General features: G+C 35.0%; 1 protein-coding gene across 1 annotated transcript in view; it reads right to left on the reverse strand.

Annotated features, from left to right (window-relative positions):
- Positions 1 to 763: 763 nt before the first annotated feature.
- LOC109532954 (lachesin) overlaps positions 764 to 22,089 on the reverse strand; it is a 60,987-nt gene continuing 39,661 nt past the window's right edge. The window contains exons 3-10 of the mRNA XM_019898112.2: positions 19,853 to 20,060; positions 19,605 to 19,766; positions 16,634 to 16,762; positions 15,188 to 15,362; positions 13,315 to 13,424; positions 9,826 to 9,888; positions 4,828 to 4,989; positions 764 to 2,766 (exon numbers count right to left, since the gene is read on the reverse strand). Of these exons, the coding sequence (XP_019753671.1) occupies positions 2,684 to 2,766; positions 4,828 to 4,989; positions 9,826 to 9,888; positions 13,315 to 13,424; positions 15,188 to 15,362; positions 16,634 to 16,762; positions 19,605 to 19,766; positions 19,853 to 20,060 (1,092 nt within the window). The 3' untranslated portion in view covers positions 764 to 2,683. The remainder of the gene's footprint in view (positions 2,767 to 4,827; positions 4,990 to 9,825; positions 9,889 to 13,314; positions 13,425 to 15,187; positions 15,363 to 16,633; positions 16,763 to 19,604; positions 19,767 to 19,852; positions 20,061 to 22,089) is intronic.

The raw sequence follows: 22,089 nt of genomic DNA on the forward strand, positions 1-22,089 counted from the left end.
ATGTCGCCCATGCCAAAAAACTATTTTCACCGTCAATTTTCTAATACCCTAATTTTTAAACATACGATGTCCTCTTTTAGTATTTTTTAGATTACTTTTCGGTAATTTCGGGCACTTTATGAGAAAATCGTTGGCGCTTGAATTCTAATACGGTGCCTGAAGATGTCGCCCATACTAAAAAATCTATATTCACCGATGATTTTGAAATACCCTAATTTTTAAGCATACGATGCCCTCTTTTATTATTTTTTAGATGTTCTCCATCGACTAGAAAAAACTATTATGGGCAGATTGGCGAGCAAGTACGTTTTTTTGAAGCTCCATCAAGTTCCAATGGAAATCGATATCAGCTCGTTAACTTCTATATAGAATGGTGGCCACTTTATCTTTAAGGGTCGTAATTTTTTTAATGGAATTCTGGCGTAGATCTAAAGACGGAACCCATTTTCTCTAGCGCAGTTACTCAAGTGGGTGTCTCTAATCTGCCGATGATAAAAAAGTGAGAAAATTAAAGCATGAGCAGATGGGCTATAAAGTTGATTAAATACAAATTAATAAAACGTTATCGGTCTTTAAGAAAAAACTGGATGGGCAAGGAAAATGTAAATACGCCTATCACAGAGGCGGAAACAACTTCTCGTTATCTAATTGTGATTAAAATGATCGTTTGATAATAAAAACAACCAAATAAACATTTTACTCATTCATTTATTCGTCTGGGTTAAATATTTTTACAATTATTTACAAAATATATTTTATACAATAATTAAAATATTCGTTGAATTATTTTTGAGCATTAATTTTATACAGTACGCAAAAAAATAGAAAAATTCTACGTTTGGTGGTAACCAATGTTGGCACTGTAGACAAGGGGTTTGGCCTATATATAGTCAACACAAATCTGGAATTTCAAATGGTATTACCACTAGAATAACAATAATAAAAAATACATAATAAAATCGTGCGCTCCTGAAGTGGATTTTGGCATTACCGCTTGACATTCTCCTAGACTAAATACTACACAACATTTTCATCATTATAATATAAGACGTCTTAAGGGTTTCAAAGTTTATGAAGAGAGTTTTAGAAACAGCAAGCTTTGTTTAGACGAATTATTATTGATAAATTGCACATGTTTTGTGATACTTGTGCCCGATTAGGAAAAACCTGCACTGATATGTATTTTAAAATGATATTCATTTGCTTAACTTACAAACTTCATATGTGAGCCAGTTTCGCCAAAAATCACCAGAAAATTACTTTTATCTTTCAGCACGACGATGTGTTGCTCGGAACAGCTTAAATGTATCAAACATTTTATATAATAACGTGTACTTAGTTCTTTTAATCGAATTGTCTGCATCTCAGTGCAATGTTTCTAGAAATTAAGCTTCCGGTCCTGTCTGTGTCGCATTTGCAATTGCCTGTAACTGTTGTAGGGTCTAACACTGAAAATAACATCGCTACTGAAAATATGAGACACCCCTAGATTACCATTAATAAAAAATATGTATTTCTATATAAATTAAACATAATGATTAGCTAATTGTCTAGATAATTATCTATGATATGAATAGATTTAGTATACTTAAGGTAAATGTTTATTTACATCCAGCATCATTAATTTAAGCTATTTAACGGGAAAGGGTTTTGCTCTATAAAATTTCCAAACATAACAACGATAAATATAAATTAACAACTTATTTAAATAATAGCTAGTTTTATACGTATAACATGAGTATATCGGTTAACTAATCAAAAAAACTAGGAAAATTAACATTGAACGAAAATGTCAGTAATAAATCTCCAGTCAACACGGCAAGGATAAATTATTATATAATCAACTTACTGCTCGCTGTTCTGAAAGAGCTTCATATCTCAAAAACAGTTCAAATCTTCAGATAAACATTTGAAAAGAAAAATAAATAGTTTATTTATCATCATGAAGCACATTTAGAACTCAGCTGACAAACGTGTAATTTTATAACAGGAATAAGCTTGAAAAACTATAAAAGTCTAATCGAGCTTCGCTCCAGCGAAGGAACGTAGAAGTTGTTTCAAAATTCAAACAGGAAATTAAAGCGATACTGTCGCAATTGCATCAAGAGATACAGTAAATCACCTTCTTAACTGGAAAGCTCTACGTTTAAATTCCTAGAGCTTAGCAGACAGAAAGGCGAATAGATAATGCTCTCTGGCCGATGACAAGGAAAATGGATCATGTACCAAATTGTCCTCGCTTTGCAAGATGTGTAACTTGAAAAAATGGAAGGATTTCTTCGGTTAACATTTAAATAATTTTCCGCGAAGTGACGGATTCGGGGACTGATAGACTTGTAGGTCGGAGTTGGAGCGTTCTTATGGTAACCCACAAATCGCATTACCTTAAATTTACACATTCTCTAAAGCGCCAGGTAAATTGCCCACATTTCTGGTTAATTAAGGTAAAGTAATTGGTATACTTCAGAGCTTAGAAAGACCAACGTAGTGATATGTTTAAATACGCCATAATTGCAGGTATTCACCAGAATGACTATCTTTTCATCATTTATGCTGACGAGTTTGACTGGAGTTTATTACATGCTATTTGCGCAACTTTAACAAAAAGTTTTATATGAAAAAGCTAACACAAGATGTAGAGAAAAAATTGGTTCATGAAAGTCAACAAAGATTCGACGAGATGTTAAACATGGCGCTGACAGAAAAAACAGTTCAGAATCACAGCTGCAAACTGGGGAAACGTCCATCTGACCATGCTGACGCATCCTGAAACAAAAACACAGTTTTAAACTGTATGCCTGCTTTGAAACGGATAACTAACAAACCGCGGATATTTCATAATGCCTACATTTATTCCGTTAATCCTCTTTTGCGTGTTCCTAAACATATATGTATGTGGACGATCATTCGGAGAAACATATTGAACTATTTTGGTAATTTGCTTGGAATTTCTGGCTTCAATGCTTAGTGGCGGGCGAAATAAAAATTGCATATATTTTTAAATTACGTTGCTACGAAGCTGGTGAGACCGGTAAATGCGATTTATTGAAAAACCACAAAGCACATCAAAAGCGCCAATTTTCCTGCAGATTTTAACGGGGTTAATTTTCCTAAATAAAACATGGAGACCTCAACCAAATATCTCCGTGCCAATCGATTCATTTGTGCGTATTTATTCGATTTATTAACTGAGCAAATACGAGATTTGGGGTTCCCGGTTTTTTTCCACTTTTTATCGCAGGCAATAAAAATGGTGGTGTGAGTTGCAAAATCATACCCAATACATTCAATAATTAGTTTTTTTCAGTTGTTTTGCCACAAGAGCACTACGTAGATTGTACAGTTCTTTATCTAGCTTTTTTATGCTGAGTTCGTAAAACAATTCGAGAGACACAGAGTTAGATCTTGCAAAACTTTGCAGATTTCTCGCGTTAGAATCTACACGCTCAAATTGATTAGTCAGCCTTTTTGTCGGAAGAAAGTCAGCCTTTTTTAAGCAGGACACCCAATGGGAAAAGCGATGAAAATCTACAAGACCGTGAAAGAGTGGATATCCGTCCAACTTGTGGGATCCAACTGCCCACATTACATTTATCGATTGTGAAGTGAAGCTGGTAAAACAGGAACAACAGATGGTTCCTGTGTTGCAGTTTATCGTTTGAACGGTATTCATCCATAAACTCTATGCCGTGAAAGTAATATCTGAAAAAATCGCTCGCATGTTGCGCTGCGACAATTGGATTGTCCAAGTTTCCTGAAAAGCTTAACTGCTGCCGAAATTACGCTAGCTCTGAAAAGAACCGATTTGTAGGCCAAAAATTGAATTTCAAAACGATTTCTTGATTACAACATGCATAAAATATAGATAGCGAGGCTTTTGACCCAAGTGTAACACTGTAACTTCCAATAAAAACCTAGTTGATTCAGTTTCTTTAGAGCCAAATATTCTCAGGAGTAGAGAACTGAAACAAAAGCATGCATATTTAAAGGATCAGGGATAAAATGTCAGATCGTGCAAATATCACGGCTTCAATCGATTTCTTCGAAATGCTGCAGAGAAATGCTTTTATAGTTTTTCTCTTTCTGGATTTTTATTCGACCGTTTCAAATAATTTAGTAATAAATTTGTTCGGAGTTTGGACTCTGATACCCGTTTATGTTTTATTCATTCGTACACACCATCAATACTGAGTTTAGTGCTATTTAAATCTTATGCTTAATGGTCTTTCGTGAACATTTTATGTTTCTTCATTGGCGTAACTGTTTAACCACTAGCACCATGCAAATCCTTGCAAAAGTGTAATTTCTAATATTGAGTGTTAAAAATTTTGCGAATGAACTACGTTAGATTTATTTTATGAAAGTTTTTTCTTAAAATATGAAATAAATAAAAAATATCATAGGTATTAATTCTTAGCACGGCCTACAAATTATAAAAACATTTTAATAGTTTGGTACTGTATAAGCGATATCCGCTGGGTGAATAATTAGGTGTATTTTTCCCTATGAGCATGATCTATTAGTGCCGCAATCAATGTGAAAATAGTTTCAGACGATTTGTTATTTTATCTCTTGCAATAAACAGAAATGAATGAAGCGCAAAATCAAGCCAATCCAATTAATAACTTCCAATATTAATGGGTAAAGCTATATTTCGATTCGACAGTTTTTTTCAATTAAAAATAAATGATTTCAACACATACACGGTGCAGGATATTTTGTTGCTTCATAAGTAAATCGACAACATAGTCGGGGAAATTTGCGTAAAGCAAAATTTTCTCTATTCACAAACGATATTTTTTGTGTATAACGAACTGATTAGCTTACCAGATAATTGAGGGCTAGATGGTGTACGGAAACCAACTCCATATTCCTGACGAGCCTCTGTTTTCTTCTGTGAAGTATTATCGTCGTTTTCAGTCGAAGTTATCATCTTGCTCTTCATTCTTTCTTCTTGTGCCTGCTTGCTCACGTTGCGTTTTGCTAGATCTAGAACCAGAATTTACTTCAGTTTAATTGGCGAATATATTCACTGATAAAGCCTTTTTGAATTGCAAATTTCATTTAGATTTTATGCAAGTTATTTAAGTATTTTCTTAATCGTTGTAGGTTCTGGTGTATAGACATTGTATATTTGCTCTTCTCAGTCGCCTGAAAAAAAGGTAGATAAAAAAATGAATTTTGGCGTTGCATGCGTTTGCATAAAAGAAGCTGTGACAGACAACAGCCTAGACATATAATAATTTTGATAAAGATGACTATGACGGTAAATGTGAACTGGGTTTTTGATTGTGGTGTTTCTCGTCAAAACTTAATGCATATATTAAACGGAATTTCGGCGTGTAGAAACTGTATTGCAAAAGCAAACTCGGGTTTTGATGTATGCTTATCAATGGCAACGAAATAACCGTGACTTTCAAACTATTTCTGCAAATGTGCACTGCTTCTAAACACTCAACTCCAAATAGAAATTGTCAACCGAAACAAAGCTTGTATTGTGTGCCTGTTACGTCGTTATTATCATTTGTAATGTGTTGTGCCATATAAATCTCTTTCCTAGAAGGCATGCCTTTGCCTTTGTATTTAATTTGTTGAACGTAGGTCTAAGCGTTGTTTCCTGAGTTATTTCTAGTCTTCAAGATCCTCATGGAAGGACATTTTATTGCGCAGACAAAGGTATGCATTTTGATAAATATAAACCAATTACATAGTTATTTAATAAGCCGGTTGTACTGGTCAAGAAAGTTGGAAAGCGCGAATTATTTTGAGCACAATAAAAGTAATTGGATTTCGTGTGCTTTCCAACAGAATTCTCCTATTGGCAACTGGATGAGAGAACGAACAACATGCGAGCAAAGAGAACAAACTTTATAAAACATATTTCTAGTTGGGGAAGGATGGAATTGACACTGAGTTGGACAACCTATTGTTCCTTCATTTAGTTTAATTCAATAACTGACATGAATTGCATCCCAAGTATTTACTAACTTCCAGTACAAACAATTAAATTTCTGACGAGGCGGAAAGACTGGCTGGAACGGTTGCTTGTGTTTTGCATTGGATTACTTCCTGGTAATTATATCTAGTTAAAACAATTGGGATGCAGTTTATTGCAGCATGCTTTTGATTAACTGATGTCACTTCAGTTCACATTTTATAATGATACCAGAACATTAAAAAATCAGTTTTAATCCAGGGCTGAAATCAAATTACTAACTCTAATCATTAGCGTTATCGCGAAATAATTGTATGTTATGTTCGGTCGAAAATTAGCGATCGAGACTTATTTATTATGTTTAACCCGAAGCGGAGAGCTAATTTAATATGCAATAGGCAACAGATTATAGCAGTTGTCCTATTAACTCCAAAACCATTCAGTAGATACACATTATTTCCGTGGCAGTTGTATTAAAATTCAGTGGCAGAGGAATAATACAACACTTGTTTCAAAGTTGCTAGATTTAATTGACACAGAATAGGTGCTTTCAATAATGACGGTAATTATACTTTATAAGCCAACAGCGATCTCACAATTATTCCTGCAGCAGAAGTAACTACTCAGGCAACGGGCATTTATCTGTAAAAGTCATTGTCAGCTCGTTAGAGAATTCATTGTCGTCTCTTCGAGCTAATAAACGAGTGGAATGCAATTTGTGTTCGTTATTGAATTAATTTTATCTAAAAGATAAGAATAATTACTCGCAGGCAATATCCGCTTAAATTTAACATTGTGGTAAAAAATTATTCCTGTTATTAAATTTAATTTGAAATCATTCGTCGCAGGCATTCGATACCCCACGCTAGTCAGTTATTAAATTAACTCCTACCTAGAAACAATAGTTTGTCCAAATAGGTGTCAATTCCACACTTCGGCAACTTGGAAGTTCATCCCCTTAGTCTATAGCCATTATAGAACCGGTATTTTGTAATTTGTCGCATTTGGATAGCTAATTGTCTTCCATGAATTAGGGTTAATCCCAGATAATAAATAAGGATTTAACGTTAAAAGTACCTGGTGCTTGTGCGATAGATTTGAATTTCTCTTGATCTTGTTGACAATAAAAATCTGACCTGTCATTAGTTCTGTTTGTTTTTTAGTAAAGATAATTAACTCGTTAAATTCTGAAGATTTTTCAAAAACATTAATCATTTTAATTACACTTGATATCAAAACATCTGAGATCCACTTTCGAGATTTTAGGCGGCACTCATTATATTTTTACAAATCGCTCAATGGGTGCTTCAAGGGTGAAAATAAACGTGTTTTGAACCAGAGGGTGAGAAAGTGCAACAGCTGGAATCTGTACATTAGAGCAGTTGGAAGGTAGTAAAAGTACGTGCGGAAAGTTATACTAAGTAGAGTAACATATAAATTTTGTCTAGTCCCAACCTGTGCATACGCGTCTGATATAATGGACAAAGTTGAGAAAAGACACGGACAGGGTATTCTCCCTACGGCTATTTTCGTATACGATAAAAGTTGCGCTTTTGCAGTTTCATTTTGCTACTAAGGAAAGCAGGTGCTTTAAACAACAAAAGGGGCAAAACTTCAACATATTACATTTAAATAAAGTGCTTCTTATTGTCACAAAATTCCACGTTGCTTGTAGGTCGAAATGCGTAACTTAATGGTACTTTTTAAACACCGATTGCAGTATGTTTCGACTAATTTCCACGAAGAGAGTTTTGCTGCTTAAACTTTGTTCAATGTACCTACTTTTCGAGAAAACTCTTTGAACTGAAAATACAACTGCGGGGATCAACGATAGAACTTAACTACATGTTTAAGCCATGATGAGTCTTATTATAACCAAACAGGATATTGCAATAAAAACTACAAAGTCTTGTTCTTGCAGCACTATTTAAAAAATTGGTTGGAATCGCTACATTATCCATCACATATCCTTAGCATCTAAAACACCGTATAAATAAAATATTGCGTATTTTCCCTACGAGCTGCTGATAATATTTCTCTGTGTATTCTAAATTTTTCACATATTTCAAGCCAGAACTAAGAAAATGCTCGGTGTATAACGGAGAATTTATTATCACGGATATCAAGTTGACAGCGGGAACTAGCAACGGCACTACATGCTTTATTTGCATCACCTGGAGGAAGACAAATGACTGAACGAAAATAAAAAATCTTCAGCAGTTGAATAAAATGTTTTTCCTGTCCCATGAATATATGGCTATCATGTGTTGGAGGCTTCGGTCAGCGTCTTTAGATATAAATGGACAAAAATCCAATATGTTTTACTCCTGGATAGACACTATATGAACAAATCCAGACTCGATACTACTGTTTTTAAATCTAGCAAGAGTTGCAGAAGGTTAGAGTGCTTGGCTCACTTGTTACCCCATTCTTTGTCAAATAACCTCTTTAGTCTAAACATTAACTTCATTTGACTAGCCGGAAAATTATTCGCTCGTTAATCAATTAATATCAGCCACGGATCAGTTTTTTCTATACACAATTTGCCCCACAAACCTTGTCGACTGTTCACTGCATTATTTTCCGGTTTTATGATAGCCATTCGACCTGCCTATACGCATGATTTAAAAAGAAATTGTTTGGAAATTCAGTGGTAGCATTTCTAGTCAAAATTTGGTCAATTACCGCTCAAATTAAACAGTCAGCTCTGGAAAGTTTGATTTCCAAACCTAGGATTTCTGGTTATTGTATTTATTGGTGCATATTCAAATTGGCAGCGCTTTCGAAGGCGCGCTATAGCCTAAAATAATATGATTAAACATAATTGTGGGGCTTACAAACAAAGCTTAAAGGAGTCCACTTACTGGCCCCTGTAGCAACAAGATGGAAAGCATTTTAAATTAAACATGATCTCATTTACACGGAAACTGGCAAAGTTAAGTCGTTTAGATGTATTTCGCAGGGCGTATGCCCGCCGTGCCGTTTTGTGAATATGCAAAGATAAATACCTAACTAAGGGAAGCGGGCAATTTCGACAGCATAGAGCCACCCCAGGGTCGTATTTAGGGTATTTGGTCAAAACCTTGCGCTTAGCAAGTGTCGACGCAAGATTAGCCTGAATGGATTGTTCCAAAAGATATGCAGGTGCATGCAAACCAAACAAATCCAACATGCAGCTTGAAAAACCTGAGATACAACGCTGTATTTGTTTCTAAAGAGGAAACTAAATCATTTATCAATGCTAAGCTGGAAACTCTTCAATTAGAAAGGAAATCCCTAGAACACCATTGACTTCTTGAATAAACGAAGCTAAAAGTATTGTATACCTTGAACAAAGTTAAAGCTTTAAGGACTTAAACTGAAAGTTAAAATTACGCCCCAAAGTATAATATATTTAACTTTGCAGGCAACACTACATGTTTTCTTGAATACAAAATACCAAAATACAATGTGATGTTGGATTTAGGATGGATTGGTTTAAGTTCTACCATCTAGAGAATATAGTTTGTTTTGTTGCGCGCTCTGTCATCTGAAATTTACGAAATCGTCCATGATTAATTTAAGTATATAAACTTTCTTTAAGAACGGCGAATTGTGAACGCTTAGGTCTTAACAGCTGTGTTAGCAAACTTTTTTATTTGCGATGTCACAGCAAAATATCATTTTTTGCTGACTGCAATTTTAGTTGGGAATAGCGTATATTGAAAGTTTCTGTTGGATTTTGCTAGATGTTTTCGCACATCAATAAAAAACTGAAATTATTTTCCTTCTAATACTCTAAAAAATCGTATTCGCAGCCTGAAAAGTTGTCGCCGTTGTGACATATTTCAACAACTTCTGCGTTAAAAACCAGCCAAATATTGGTATATTAAACTGAGGTGATTACTTACTTTCTCTATGAGTATGGCTTCGAGCTTCAGTCGGTTTTGAGATCGTTGTGGGCATCGGAATTTCTGAAAAGAATAGTTCTATCTTCAAATGCTCTTTCATGGATCAAGGGCGAATGTAAAAAATATAAAAATTTACATTGACATAAATTGCCCTTCTGCTCCCCAACTATTATATACATTTCTCAAATACTTTTTGTAAACAATTTATGGCTCTCCTCCGAATGCAAAAGGGTACAACTTACTTTTTAATTCATAAGAGATATCGAGTGGCCTTTACTTCCAAACGTCCGTCTACATAAAATATAAATCGCAAAGTTTCTCCGTTTTTGCTAACTCTGAACTTCCTAATATATGGTTAATCTGTTGAGGAAACTTTTTCCAGTGAATATTGATAACTGATCGTAAAAGTTCGATGTCTGAAATGAACAGCTGTATATCACAACGTTCAAAAAATCTAGATGAGAGTTTCTATCGAAAGTGTCATTATGAAATTTGCCAGAGATCGTAATATGTATTTTAGTTTAATTGATTTTTTCCCAATATGAAAATGGACGAATGGATAGTTTTTATATAAAACTTTTTTCTCCCTCCCGGACCAGCACGTCAGATGTTTGGAACAGTAATTAACATGAACGTTCTGTCTATATGACCTGATGGAGTGTGGACGCCAACAACTTGTGGCTTTGAAAAAAGCGCGTTAAAATTCTCAAAACAAAGGCCAGAGATAAACGGTCATAATTCATCGGTTTAATCTCGCACTGGAATTCATAAGAAAAATGATTGGGAGTCGTTTCTTTTTTCACACTAATACTCTCAGCAGCATAATCCTAATAAATTCTCCCAACGAGCACGTGTAAAATCCTCAAAAAACAATGTGCCCGTGCCTTCTGGTCCTGGAATTTTTGATTAATCCTCTCTAGGTGACTGATCGCTGACATCGCCGATTCGGCCATATTTCAATTTTGTTTCGGAAGAAGAGAAAACGACCAGACAAATTACGAATTTGTTGGGGTTGCAAGGGTATTTTATTTATGGCAAAGAACGGCCCATAATTGTGGAGGTTTTGCAAAAACCCGCTATTCCATAATTGACCTAATGGAAACCACTGTAAGCGGATTTTAGGCCATTCTTTTAAGGCGATTGGAGGCGAGCAGTCTGTTGTGTTGGTTTCCTGCTGGACAAAAAATTAGTCACAGAAAACCATTGTTTGGTGGTGTGCGGTCAAAGTTTTCACCTATACGAGAACTTCGGAAGCTTCGCAAAATCAAACGGTAAAAGATTTCAAAGGACGTACCAATTTATAGAGCAGACCTAACTTCTAAATAATTCCCTAAGTTCAATGGAGAACCTTTTGAGCGCCCCAATTCAACTGACGTATCATATATTTGAATTATTCGCGTAATATTCCAAGAATATTTTCAGATTTTAACTTCGTTCTGTTTAGTTTCAACAAAGGTGAGCATTTTGAAAGGTATAGAAATTATGCCTTTGAAGTGTATTGAATTTCAAATATGGTATATCAGTCAAGCTCTAGATGTTCTTGCTCGTCTCGATAGCATATACATATAAAAATATCAACAGCTTTTTTGAAGTAAATTTTGTGAGGCTGATTTTTTACATTTGAAAATCAACCCATTAGAGACTAGATCCGAAGCTGGGCTATTTGGAAACCCGAACTAAGTAATTCGAGTTTTAACTTGATGAAGATTGATAGGTTGGCTAGTGGTGTACATTTTCTAAATGTCATTGAACTTGCGGTTTCGCCTAAACCATCTTGTCGGGAATTAAATTGTTTAGCTTGGATTACGGACAGTTTCACCTAAAATTGATTACAGATGGAACAACCTTTTATTAACTCTTTCACCCCGTCATGAACCCGAGTTTAAAATGGCTTTTCGACTTTAATTTTAACTATCGCTGCTTTTATATTTAAGACAAAATTATTCAGTGATTATCATGAAAACTTGATGGATCTAACAGTCTGCTTCATGATCTTCGCTAGACGAAACAGCAAAACGAAGCTTCATAAATTCGACATTTTTCAAGACACTTTTCTGGCAAAACGCCGCGCAAAGTAGATAATGGAATTAATGGTCGTAAAGTAGAGACAGGAGATTATTTCCTTGAAATCTTGCAAAACTCCGAATTCAATCTAGACAACATTTCCTCATTTGGTCCTAACTCAAATACACAAGGGTAAGCATTTGAATAATAAAAAGGTACAAGGATCAATTCGTAACGTAAAATAGAAATAGGCCCTCCTACAGAGGGTTTCTCAACATGTATCGAACAAGCTAAAAGGAAATTTGTAAAGGTGTGGAGACTGGGGTGTGCGGATTGACAAAATACTTATCGGTGACCAAATTCAGAGTAACATTGCTTTGTGTTGAAAGTTACTTGATCAAAATTCCACAGCTTTCGGGGAGAAAAAAAATTCAATTTAGTCTAAACTTTAAGAATTCATACGAAATTAACGTGGTAATTTCAAGAAAACTAAATAAAATATTCAACATAACAACACATTTTATAGTGAAATTGTAGTAAGAGAAAATTGACTGGTTCCACTCGGAAACTCGGAAATTTTTCGTTTTTTTTGTCGTAATAAGTACTAACCGTGATATTAAAAACCCGATATCGCATACTTCGAACACTTTTTCGCATATATTGCGTGTAGACTGTGCCTACAAAAATTGATATTTTATTAGGTCCCCTAATTTGAACGTCGTAAGGTGTTAAGTGGTTAATGTTATTCGGGAATCCTTCAAAAAGTCTATTTTCATGAACCTCAGTTGAACTGTTTTTATATGATTAAACAAATGTAAGCATCTTGAACAAATATTTTCCATTTTTGGTCCAGCCCAAATCGTTCAAGATAGAAAAAAGCCAATGTTGTTTTGTGCCGCCCTCAATATTTGGCATTGTTAAAAGTGGAAACAAAGACTCTTTTGTATTAGAAAGCAAATCAAAAGTTTTCGAATAGATTTTCGGTCCACATTTCTTTTACTGCGAGAACCAAAACGCGAGGTGAACGAGGTTATTCATTAGTGCAATTTATTGCAGATTTTCTTTCTTCCTTATTATGCTTTATGGAAAATCGATTACTAAACGCCTTCTATAATGAAAATGTATGCGGAGGTAAAATGCCAAAACCTAATTGGAAAAATTCGTGTTTTTCAAGAGAAACGAGGAGATGTTTTATAAATAATATATGCGGTTATTTTGCTGCCAGATCAGTTAATCGTGTTACTTTTGAGCATGTTTCCGTAAATATCAAATTATTTTTAGCCGGTAAATAAGCGACGGTTGCTAAAAATAGAACAAGCAATATTTCATCCAACTTTCAGTTTATAAAGAAAACGTTTCCGATATACGGTCTTATCGAACCCAACAAACCGCAAACTGCTTGTTGTATACTTCTAATACTGTATTAAAGAGGAAAAACAGAAAACGAGTAGACAAATTACGTATTTGTAGGAGAATTTTATTTACCGTAGAGCCTGATGGAGCCTTCGGTTTCCCCGAGGGAATTCTTCGAGATGCACCGATAGTTGCCGAAGTCGATCGTCTGGAGGTTTCGGACAGTCAATTTCATGTGTGCCCTGAAACAGAATTCACGAATTATTAATGTATCAAAATTGGATTTTTCGCTAACGAAAAATATACGTGCCTTACCACTTCGCATACATAGCATGGATATGTTTAAATTTCTTCGGTCTCCATGCTTGCATCACATTCCCTATACTACACTTTATGGCATAGTATTTTTTTACGAATTACTCTTAATCATTCGAGTTTCTAACTTTACCCTGGCTATCCAGATTACCTACGACCATTTCTGCAAGTAGTAGAATGCAAACCTCCTACCATCTAAGCTATATTTTACGCATTGTAAATCAAACGCCCAGTTGGAATTACAAATAAAATTGAAACCCGAACACCCTTGACAACTTTCTACCAACAGACCAACGACATCGTCGAAGACATGAAGTTGATGTATTGGAGATTGAAATGTGATATTATTTGACGATTTTGAGACAATCAATTGTTAGCATAGGTATTTCCAGGAATTAACATGTTAGATGAAATCTTCGCTTTTGTATTTCATTCATCTGTTGCAAACAACAATTAACATTCATTACAATAAAAAATATTGTAAATGTTCTCATTACATAGAGTCATTACTAACCCTACTGAAAAGAAAGTCTGATGGACAACATTGAAACTTTTCTGGAAAGTGCACCAGATAGATTAGAAACATTTTTAATCGTTTAATTTTTTATATGTGCTGATAATTTTAGGTCGGTGCGGAACATAAAACCTTTACATAGAGAAGAAGCTATATATGCTATTTGATTATTAATATGCTTGAATCTAAAACTAAAATACTACGTTCTTTCATTGTAATGCCCGGATTCGGAGCACCTACTCTTCTTGATGCCGTTGATGATTTAGTAGATTTAAAAATGCATAGTTGCTGGAAATGATCAACAGCGGCTGAAAGATTTCTGACCCTTAACTATAAATAATCTAATGAACAATTTAGCAAAAATTGCATCTGCCACAGCAACTTTGAATGATTCAAATGCTGATAGAACTAGCAATTGAACATCTGTCACAGTAAATTCTAATGCTTCAATTTCGTCATCTTCAAATAATAAAATGTCTTATACAGCGTGTCCCGTAAGTACATGATCGAAAGGGTACTGCGATATTGTGTGGATCAAAAAAGGACGATCTTCTCTAACTTTTATTCAGCGACAATATTTGGGCCTTCTGCTATTGATAGTCAAAGGTTTTGAAAACAATTATGTTATTTGAAATATCGTGAAAATGACACGATGGATTTTAATGGAACTTGCTGCGAATTTGTTTCTATCTAGGACTGTTTTTGATGAGACAGACGATTTTTATGAAGCATCTCGGTTCATCCGCTTTGGGCAATTGAGGAATTCTTGAGTCTCTTGGTACAAAAACTACCGGAACTTTTTATTTGATGGCTGGAATCAACTGATTTATTTTTATGTGATGGATTAGTGCAACTCTGTTGATATTTTTTACCTCTTTTAAAATATTGTGGCAGTCATAGCGTTTGCGCAATTTTGCTACAAACTTGTCCCTTTTTTCGTGAAATTTCGGATGGGCGCATACGTAAAGTGCTTCGTACAACTCTCATTATGTAATATGTTATTACGGTTTCTCCTGCCTTCAATTAAATTTTTATACCCAATTTGTCGTAGACTTTTATAAGTTTGCATGCCCAAGCCTCATTCTAGGTCACATTTTTTCAGACACGCGCGAATATCTGGCTTAAAAAAGTTGAGAAAATGTCTGGTTTTAAAAAGTTAAGTTTTTCCATACTCACATATAGCTGCTTTCGGTTAGAGCAGCACCATATTTCTTGGTGGGTAAAAGCATGACATTATCCCGTACCCAATAGCTGATGGCTTTGGGATGAGCTTCCGTGTGGCAATCCAAAGTGACGTCGGTACCCGCCGGGGCACCAACCAGTTGATTGGGAACCCAAATCATGGGTGGAACTGAAAAAAATTTGAATTGGATGAAAAAATTCCAACATCTACCATAGATGTTGGAATTTTTTCCTGAAGATGGTTTCGATATAAGTGTCCCGTTTGAGCAAATTTTGAAGATATGCCCACTTATCTTAATAAACACTTTCTTTTATTAAACAGTTCCATGAAAATGTTGGGCTTCTATAACATCACACTCCCACAGAATAACTTATTTTTCGGGTGACAGATATGACATATAAACATAACCCGCTGAGAAATGAATAGCTACAAGATGTCACAAATATAACGCGCTCAAGATGGTGGAGGCCGTCGTGCGGCTCTCTGTAGGAATATGTCCGGGATATATAGGTTTCCCTGGTAAAAATATGTGGAAAACAAAATAAATTGCCTTTTACCTTAACAGCAACAAAATGATTTCTATTTTATATCTACCAAAGCGGTTGCGGTTGCCAGACAGGTAATTTCTCTATAAACACATGCTTTTTAAGGTTTAAGGAAACGTAGAACATATAACAAATATCTTTAAGATGCTCGATTTATTTTGAAAGTACGTTCGTAAAATAAAAAGCAGTTGGCATCTTCAAATCGATACTTTTAACTCCTGCGGAGCATTGAACTAGAATTACTCTTCCACCGATGGAACGCTATTGAAACATAAAAAAATTCAATATTTATCTTAAAGGCATACCAGTAATCCGCAGCAAAATTTACTGACGCTGATATTTTTTAGTTCTATTCAGGTAACATTTTGTTTCTGCCCTTTTTGGCCAAAATTTTAAACAAACATTTCACTAAAAGCCCGGAAAGCGATTACAACTTAAAGTGTAATGAAATGATAAGATAGTAATGATAAATCTATTGAACTGCTTCCATCATTAACGGAAAGCCTTGAAGGGGTAACATCCAAACTACCGGAATTCTGATTAAGTTGAAGTTTAATGCGATTTTATGACATAAATAGACAAAAGAAAAGGAACTGAGGTTTATTCGTGTTAGAGAATGAAGCTCGGGATTATGGAAACCTTTATTTTGTTTGGACAAGGATTATGCATGACTCACTCAGATATTTCGGATGGCGGAAAATTTTCCAGAAAATGGAATAAAACTATGGGAATTAGCGAGTATGTTGGTCGGTCGTTTTGTATTGGGTCAAACAACTGCTTTTTGTTAGGATCCCACCCTCATATATAAAATATTTACGCTTTTCCGCAGACCCACCCGATTATGGGACAAACAGAACGATAAACAAAGGTGTAAAGTACAGTGAAGATACTTACATTCTACGTCAACAACCACCCTTTTGCTGACAGACGGCGGCACTCCATTGGTGGCGATACAGAGGTAAACACCCATCTCGCTCCTGCTTATGCGGGTCAAATTTAGATGTTCCCCGTCAAACGAGGCCACTGGAACAGGATAATTTGAATTCCAGCATTTTATTGCCAAATATTGCGACGGCAACACGTTTAGTTCTAATTCCTCCATTATGCATGTTTTGTGTCAAATCAAGACCCTCCAAATATGAAAAATCTTTTATATGTCGTTCGGGAAAACCACTTACAACCCCTCGAAAGCTGTGATACATTCGGTTATGTAGAATTCAGTTTAAATCAGACATTTTGGACCAGCAAAACTATGCAACTGGAGCGTGTTTCTGGAGGATTGATTGTTTTGTGGTCCTTCGAGTCGGATTTGAAGATACATCCTATTGATGCAGAATATGGAAATTTAGCAACAGCAACACAGTGGAAGTTACGTTGTAATTACTTTTCCACAATATCATTTCAAAGCGGACTCTCTTAAATCCACTACTATCCGGATTTCTAAAGACACGAGAAACACATCAAACGCAGTACTGACATCAGTTTATTGATTCGATTAATTAAAATGTAACTACCCAACAAGCGTACGTCTTTGTAAGGTACAGACTTTGTACGTACTCAGCCGACGACTGTGCGCACCATCGGTGTACATGTACGTCCATAGTAAGTACTTCTAAGTACATTTTCCGAAAATTGTACGACCAGTAGAAGTACAGTGTGTACGTACCGCCGTAATCTGTAACTAAGATGTACGTACATAAAATGTTCTTCGTGCACAAACTAAGTACGTTCATAATAGTACCAACTACGTACCAACATTTTACGGCATGTACGTACCGATGTAATCTAGACCAAATATGTACGTCCATACCACCTACGCTAACTGGCTAATAATTTCCCTGTGTACTGTCGTATCCAGCTGGCGAAAAAAATATTTTGTCAAAGAAATATCGCTGCTCAAAAAGCGCAACCGTGTTTGATCCGTGAAAGGTGAAAACAGAAAGTTCATCGAATGAAAGCAAAGAAACAATGCCACGTAAAAACGAAAAAGTTTTTGTTACTTCAACTCGAGTTGGAAATTATGCAAAGCATCACAGAGCTGTATTAGTCTTTTTAACTTCAAAGTTACTAATCCATAAAAAAACCTCTCCGGGAACAATTTGAACTTACGGCATTAAAACATTAAGAAGTTTTAAAGTAACTTTTTCTTCCGAATCCTTTGAAGTCATTAAAAATGGAGTGTAAAAACGACTCATATTAATTAATTATCCATGCAAGTCACCAAAGTTTACGACAAAGAACTTGGGGGGTCTTAATAATAGAGTCTTTTTTGCACCATAACTTCCGAAGGGTGGACATTCTCTAGATGGGACAGTGAAAGTTGGTTCACTTTAGTGAAAAACGCTTTAAATTGACTCTCTTTTAAGTTAGACTTAGTTATTTCCATACAATTACGTCCATCGTCTATTTATTTTACTTTGCTTATATTAATAGAGAAGCTATGGTATATGAAATCGGAAAATTCAGACCTTCAGTAGTCGGCAGGCGTTTGCTTAAATAATAAAACATGCTTTAAAATGAACCTCGGCTTTTAAAAGTTGTTTTTATTTATTTCGGATAAACTTGAAAAGAGCATTTTCAAATAAGTCTTTGAAGGAAGTAAATTTAGCCAAACATCTAGTAACTTACAGGTAAAGCAAAGAGCAAAAAAGGTTTTTAAATGTTCAGCATGTGAATGACCAAAAATGTTATTATGGTGAATATTACTAATTACTACAGTATGTGCTTTCTTTCGGCTCCAAGTAATCCAATAACGTAAAACGACTTTATTGGATTTTCTTTATTACATTTTTAAACCTCTCAAATTTAATAAGTTTAAAGTGCAGCTTCTTTAAAATTATGTGTCGCTATTTCATCCAAAGCTCATTTTGTCGCTGGTCTCTTATTTAATATTAAAGCAATATTGTAAACGGTATTTGATGTACAGGATATCAACAAAGGGTAACATTCCACTGCAGTTTTAGGACAAAAATGTAATTATAGCCAAAACATGTTTAGAGCGAATATTAAAGTCGATGACGATAAATCACTTCAAACAAAATATACAGTACTTCAGTAACAAATCTAAACCCCTGAACCCACCAGTAGCATGGTGTTTTTCAATTTTAATGGCGAAAAATGGGCGCGAATCAAAGTAATTAGAAGCAATAATTTCATTAATTCGAGTATCGGCAACCTAAATATAAAAGTTACAATCAAATAACAGACTTCTTATAAACTTATAGAAGCGCAGTTTTCTTCATTTACAATGCAAAGCACCACTCGCGCCATGCATCCAATATGCACATAGGAATGAGCAAGTTTAGTTTCTCGACAATTTACATTTCTCATTCTGTTTCCCAATCTTGCCATTATTTTCATGATTTTATTGGGGCGATTTTACAGAAAGAGTATCTTTCAAATGAAAATTATTTAACGATATATCGCAATTGGTTGGAAAATAGTTTTGAAAAAGCTAGCAATATCGTTGATAAAACTTCAGGGTCACAGTTCTAAATTAATTTTATTTCCATTGAAACTAAATCTTTCGTCAAAGGAATCTGTGCATAATGGGCTTTACAGATTGCTTTTGATATTTTATGTAAATTCAGCATGTTTACACCATGATTTTCTAAAACTCGTCGTTTTATTCGTTTTTTTTTAGCAAAACAATGGTATGAATGCGTTTTCAACAGGCAAGTCTAAGGGGAATTAGCAGATGATTTGACGGTGGAAAGCTAAATGGGCTAACTGTGGTATTTTCAACTGTTTGGTAAGGTTCAAAAGCAAATTTGGCAACAAGTTCAGTTTTGCTGTCCGATTTGCTTTTACAAAACTTGAAATACAAATACGTTTTTCAACTGATTCGCCTTTCAATTTAAAATACCTTTATTTTTGCGGTCCACGATGATTTCCTGACTGTCTCCTCTTCGCCACTTTACACTAGGAGTGGGGAATCCTTCAGCTTTGCATGTCAAGCTCACATTTTGATTTTCACGGATCGCTACGTTGGATGGAGTGCTGAGACTGTCTATGATGTTTGGTGGAACTGAAGCAAAATAATTGATTTGAATTAATTTTTTGAAATTGGAACGGTTAGCAATTTTATTGAATGAACTAAGGAGAGATTATTACCCACTACTTGTAGGTATCCCACTTGGCTTATCATGGGGTTCGTGTTGACTTGGCACATATAATAACCCCGGTCCTCTCTATGTGCGTTGCTCACGTGAAGAAGCCAAGTTCGATCATTATCGTAGCTCACACTGAAGCGTGGTATTCGACTGATCACATGCCGATGAATTGTGAGGATCATTTGGCGATCTATGTGAATCCATGCAACCTGCAATAAAAAATCGACACAATGTTTAAAAAATTGCTTTCACAAACGACGTTTCAATTGCTTATATGTATTTTAATACATTTAATTAATATTTTCTAGATTGCAGCAAACTCCGTTTCTCAAAAAAAATATGCAGTAACCTCATCCAACTTCAAAATCTTCCATCTTTTATTCTCATTTAATCGCAGTTGCAAGTTCCGCAGACTATATAACTATTTGCTCAATAAGACGGAAGATCCACGGGCTATTTTCGAAAAGAAAATTATTTTCTTATAAAGCAAATAAAAAGAGAACCAATAATCCCTTATGACCGTAGGAGTGTATTTCATTTAGTGTTTATGATATATTATTTTGTTGCGGACTTTATTCAGTCAATGTTTGTTTAGGATTTTAGCAAAGAAAGCTCTATAAAGTCGAGCCGGGACTGGACTGAAATATTTGCCTTTTCAACCAATATTAACACCTAATGCTTCCGGAGTTTACGGCAAAAATTCCGCATTGAAAAATTACGAGACGCGTAATATGTTCAATTAGTGAACTGCTAAACTGCTAGTGTTCCCACACTGAATGAGTGTTAATGTTTATTTATTTTCATTTAGCGCTGGATTTTGACACACACGTTCAATTAATCCAGAGGGCCGCAGATAGTTGCATCCATTTCCCAGTTAATAGAAGCTAATTTCAGGGATAGATAGGATAGTGACTTGAACGTGTCAAGCTAAAAAACTGGAAAGAAACCATGCGCTTAATATAAATTATTTAGTTTGTAGCAATAGTAAGAATCTCCGAAACGTTCTCTAGCTAACAGGAACGGTTCTATTTATCTAACAATACAACATGATTAAGGGATGTTTGTAATATGAATTTTGACCATCGACAAACAAACTAATGAACACAACAAAGTATGGGCACCTGAGATACCACCGAATGGTTTAAATGGTTATAACGATAAAGTGCACAGTTCAACGGGTGACGTAAACTCATTAGAAGCCCTCTGATTGAAGCATAGATTTTGCTTTAGTCCCCTAAACTGGCTATTTTATTATCCATTCACCATGCATGATTTAGGACAACGGTTGCACATATGATTTGGCTTTACTATTATGTTAATCAATCTAATAACATTGAAAATCCCTGCAGCATCCTGCGTTGTTAGCACAATGTAATTTAGTGGTTCACTTCAGTCTGCTTTTTCATTTACCTAAAGCAAGGGTTTTAGAAAACAAACCCAGTGGAAAGTGAATAAAAATTAACAATAAAATATCATTTATGCGATGGAAGCTGTGCAAATAGCAAGAACAGTTTGTTGAAGCCCGATTACAGAAAAATTCGCCTTGTTGAAAAGGTCTGTTTGGGAATAGGAAACAGAGGAAAGGTAATCTGAAAAATTGGTTTTGAAGTATTTGTCTTTAAGTTCCTTTGTGAAGGTTTATATGGTTAGATCGATGTACATATACGAGAACAGGCACAGATGGGGTTTCCAAAATCGCATTACTTGATAGATAAATGAATTGCTAGGATATGATTTATATGAGAGCAAATCTTCGTGATTTATAAATGTTTCTTCAAAGAATTCCTCCATAAAGACTGCGTATTTCGGACATAACATCCATTATTGTACTACTGTTGTCGCGAATAGTTACACATTAAATAGAAAACCTATAAATTAATGAAACATGAACAACTTTACAGCACCGATAGCCAACAAATATTTATCAAAATAATGTCGAATCATGCCATCATATGGCAAGTTAATGGGGGAATATTTAAGAGATTATATAATTACGTAGAAGCTATTACCATGATATATTTATTTGCTAAATAGAATTATGCAACAATTAAATTATTTTGTTTTATTGCTTAATTTATGAGTGGAGTTAAGCGTTGAACACCAGATACTTTCAAGCCCAATTTTGATGACAAAGCTAAAACCGCTTCAGACGCAACAGATAAGTTATACATATAGAATAAATGTTCCAAATACACCCTGATTATTCTATAGTGTGATGATATTAATAATAACCCAATA

This window comes from Dendroctonus ponderosae, unplaced genomic scaffold (genome assembly GCF_020466585.1).
Source record: "Dendroctonus ponderosae isolate FM_Combo_2020 unplaced genomic scaffold, Dpon_F_20191213v2 Dpon_F_20191213_1, whole genome shotgun sequence".
Classification (NCBI taxonomy): domain Eukaryota; kingdom Metazoa; phylum Arthropoda; class Insecta; order Coleoptera; family Curculionidae; genus Dendroctonus; species Dendroctonus ponderosae.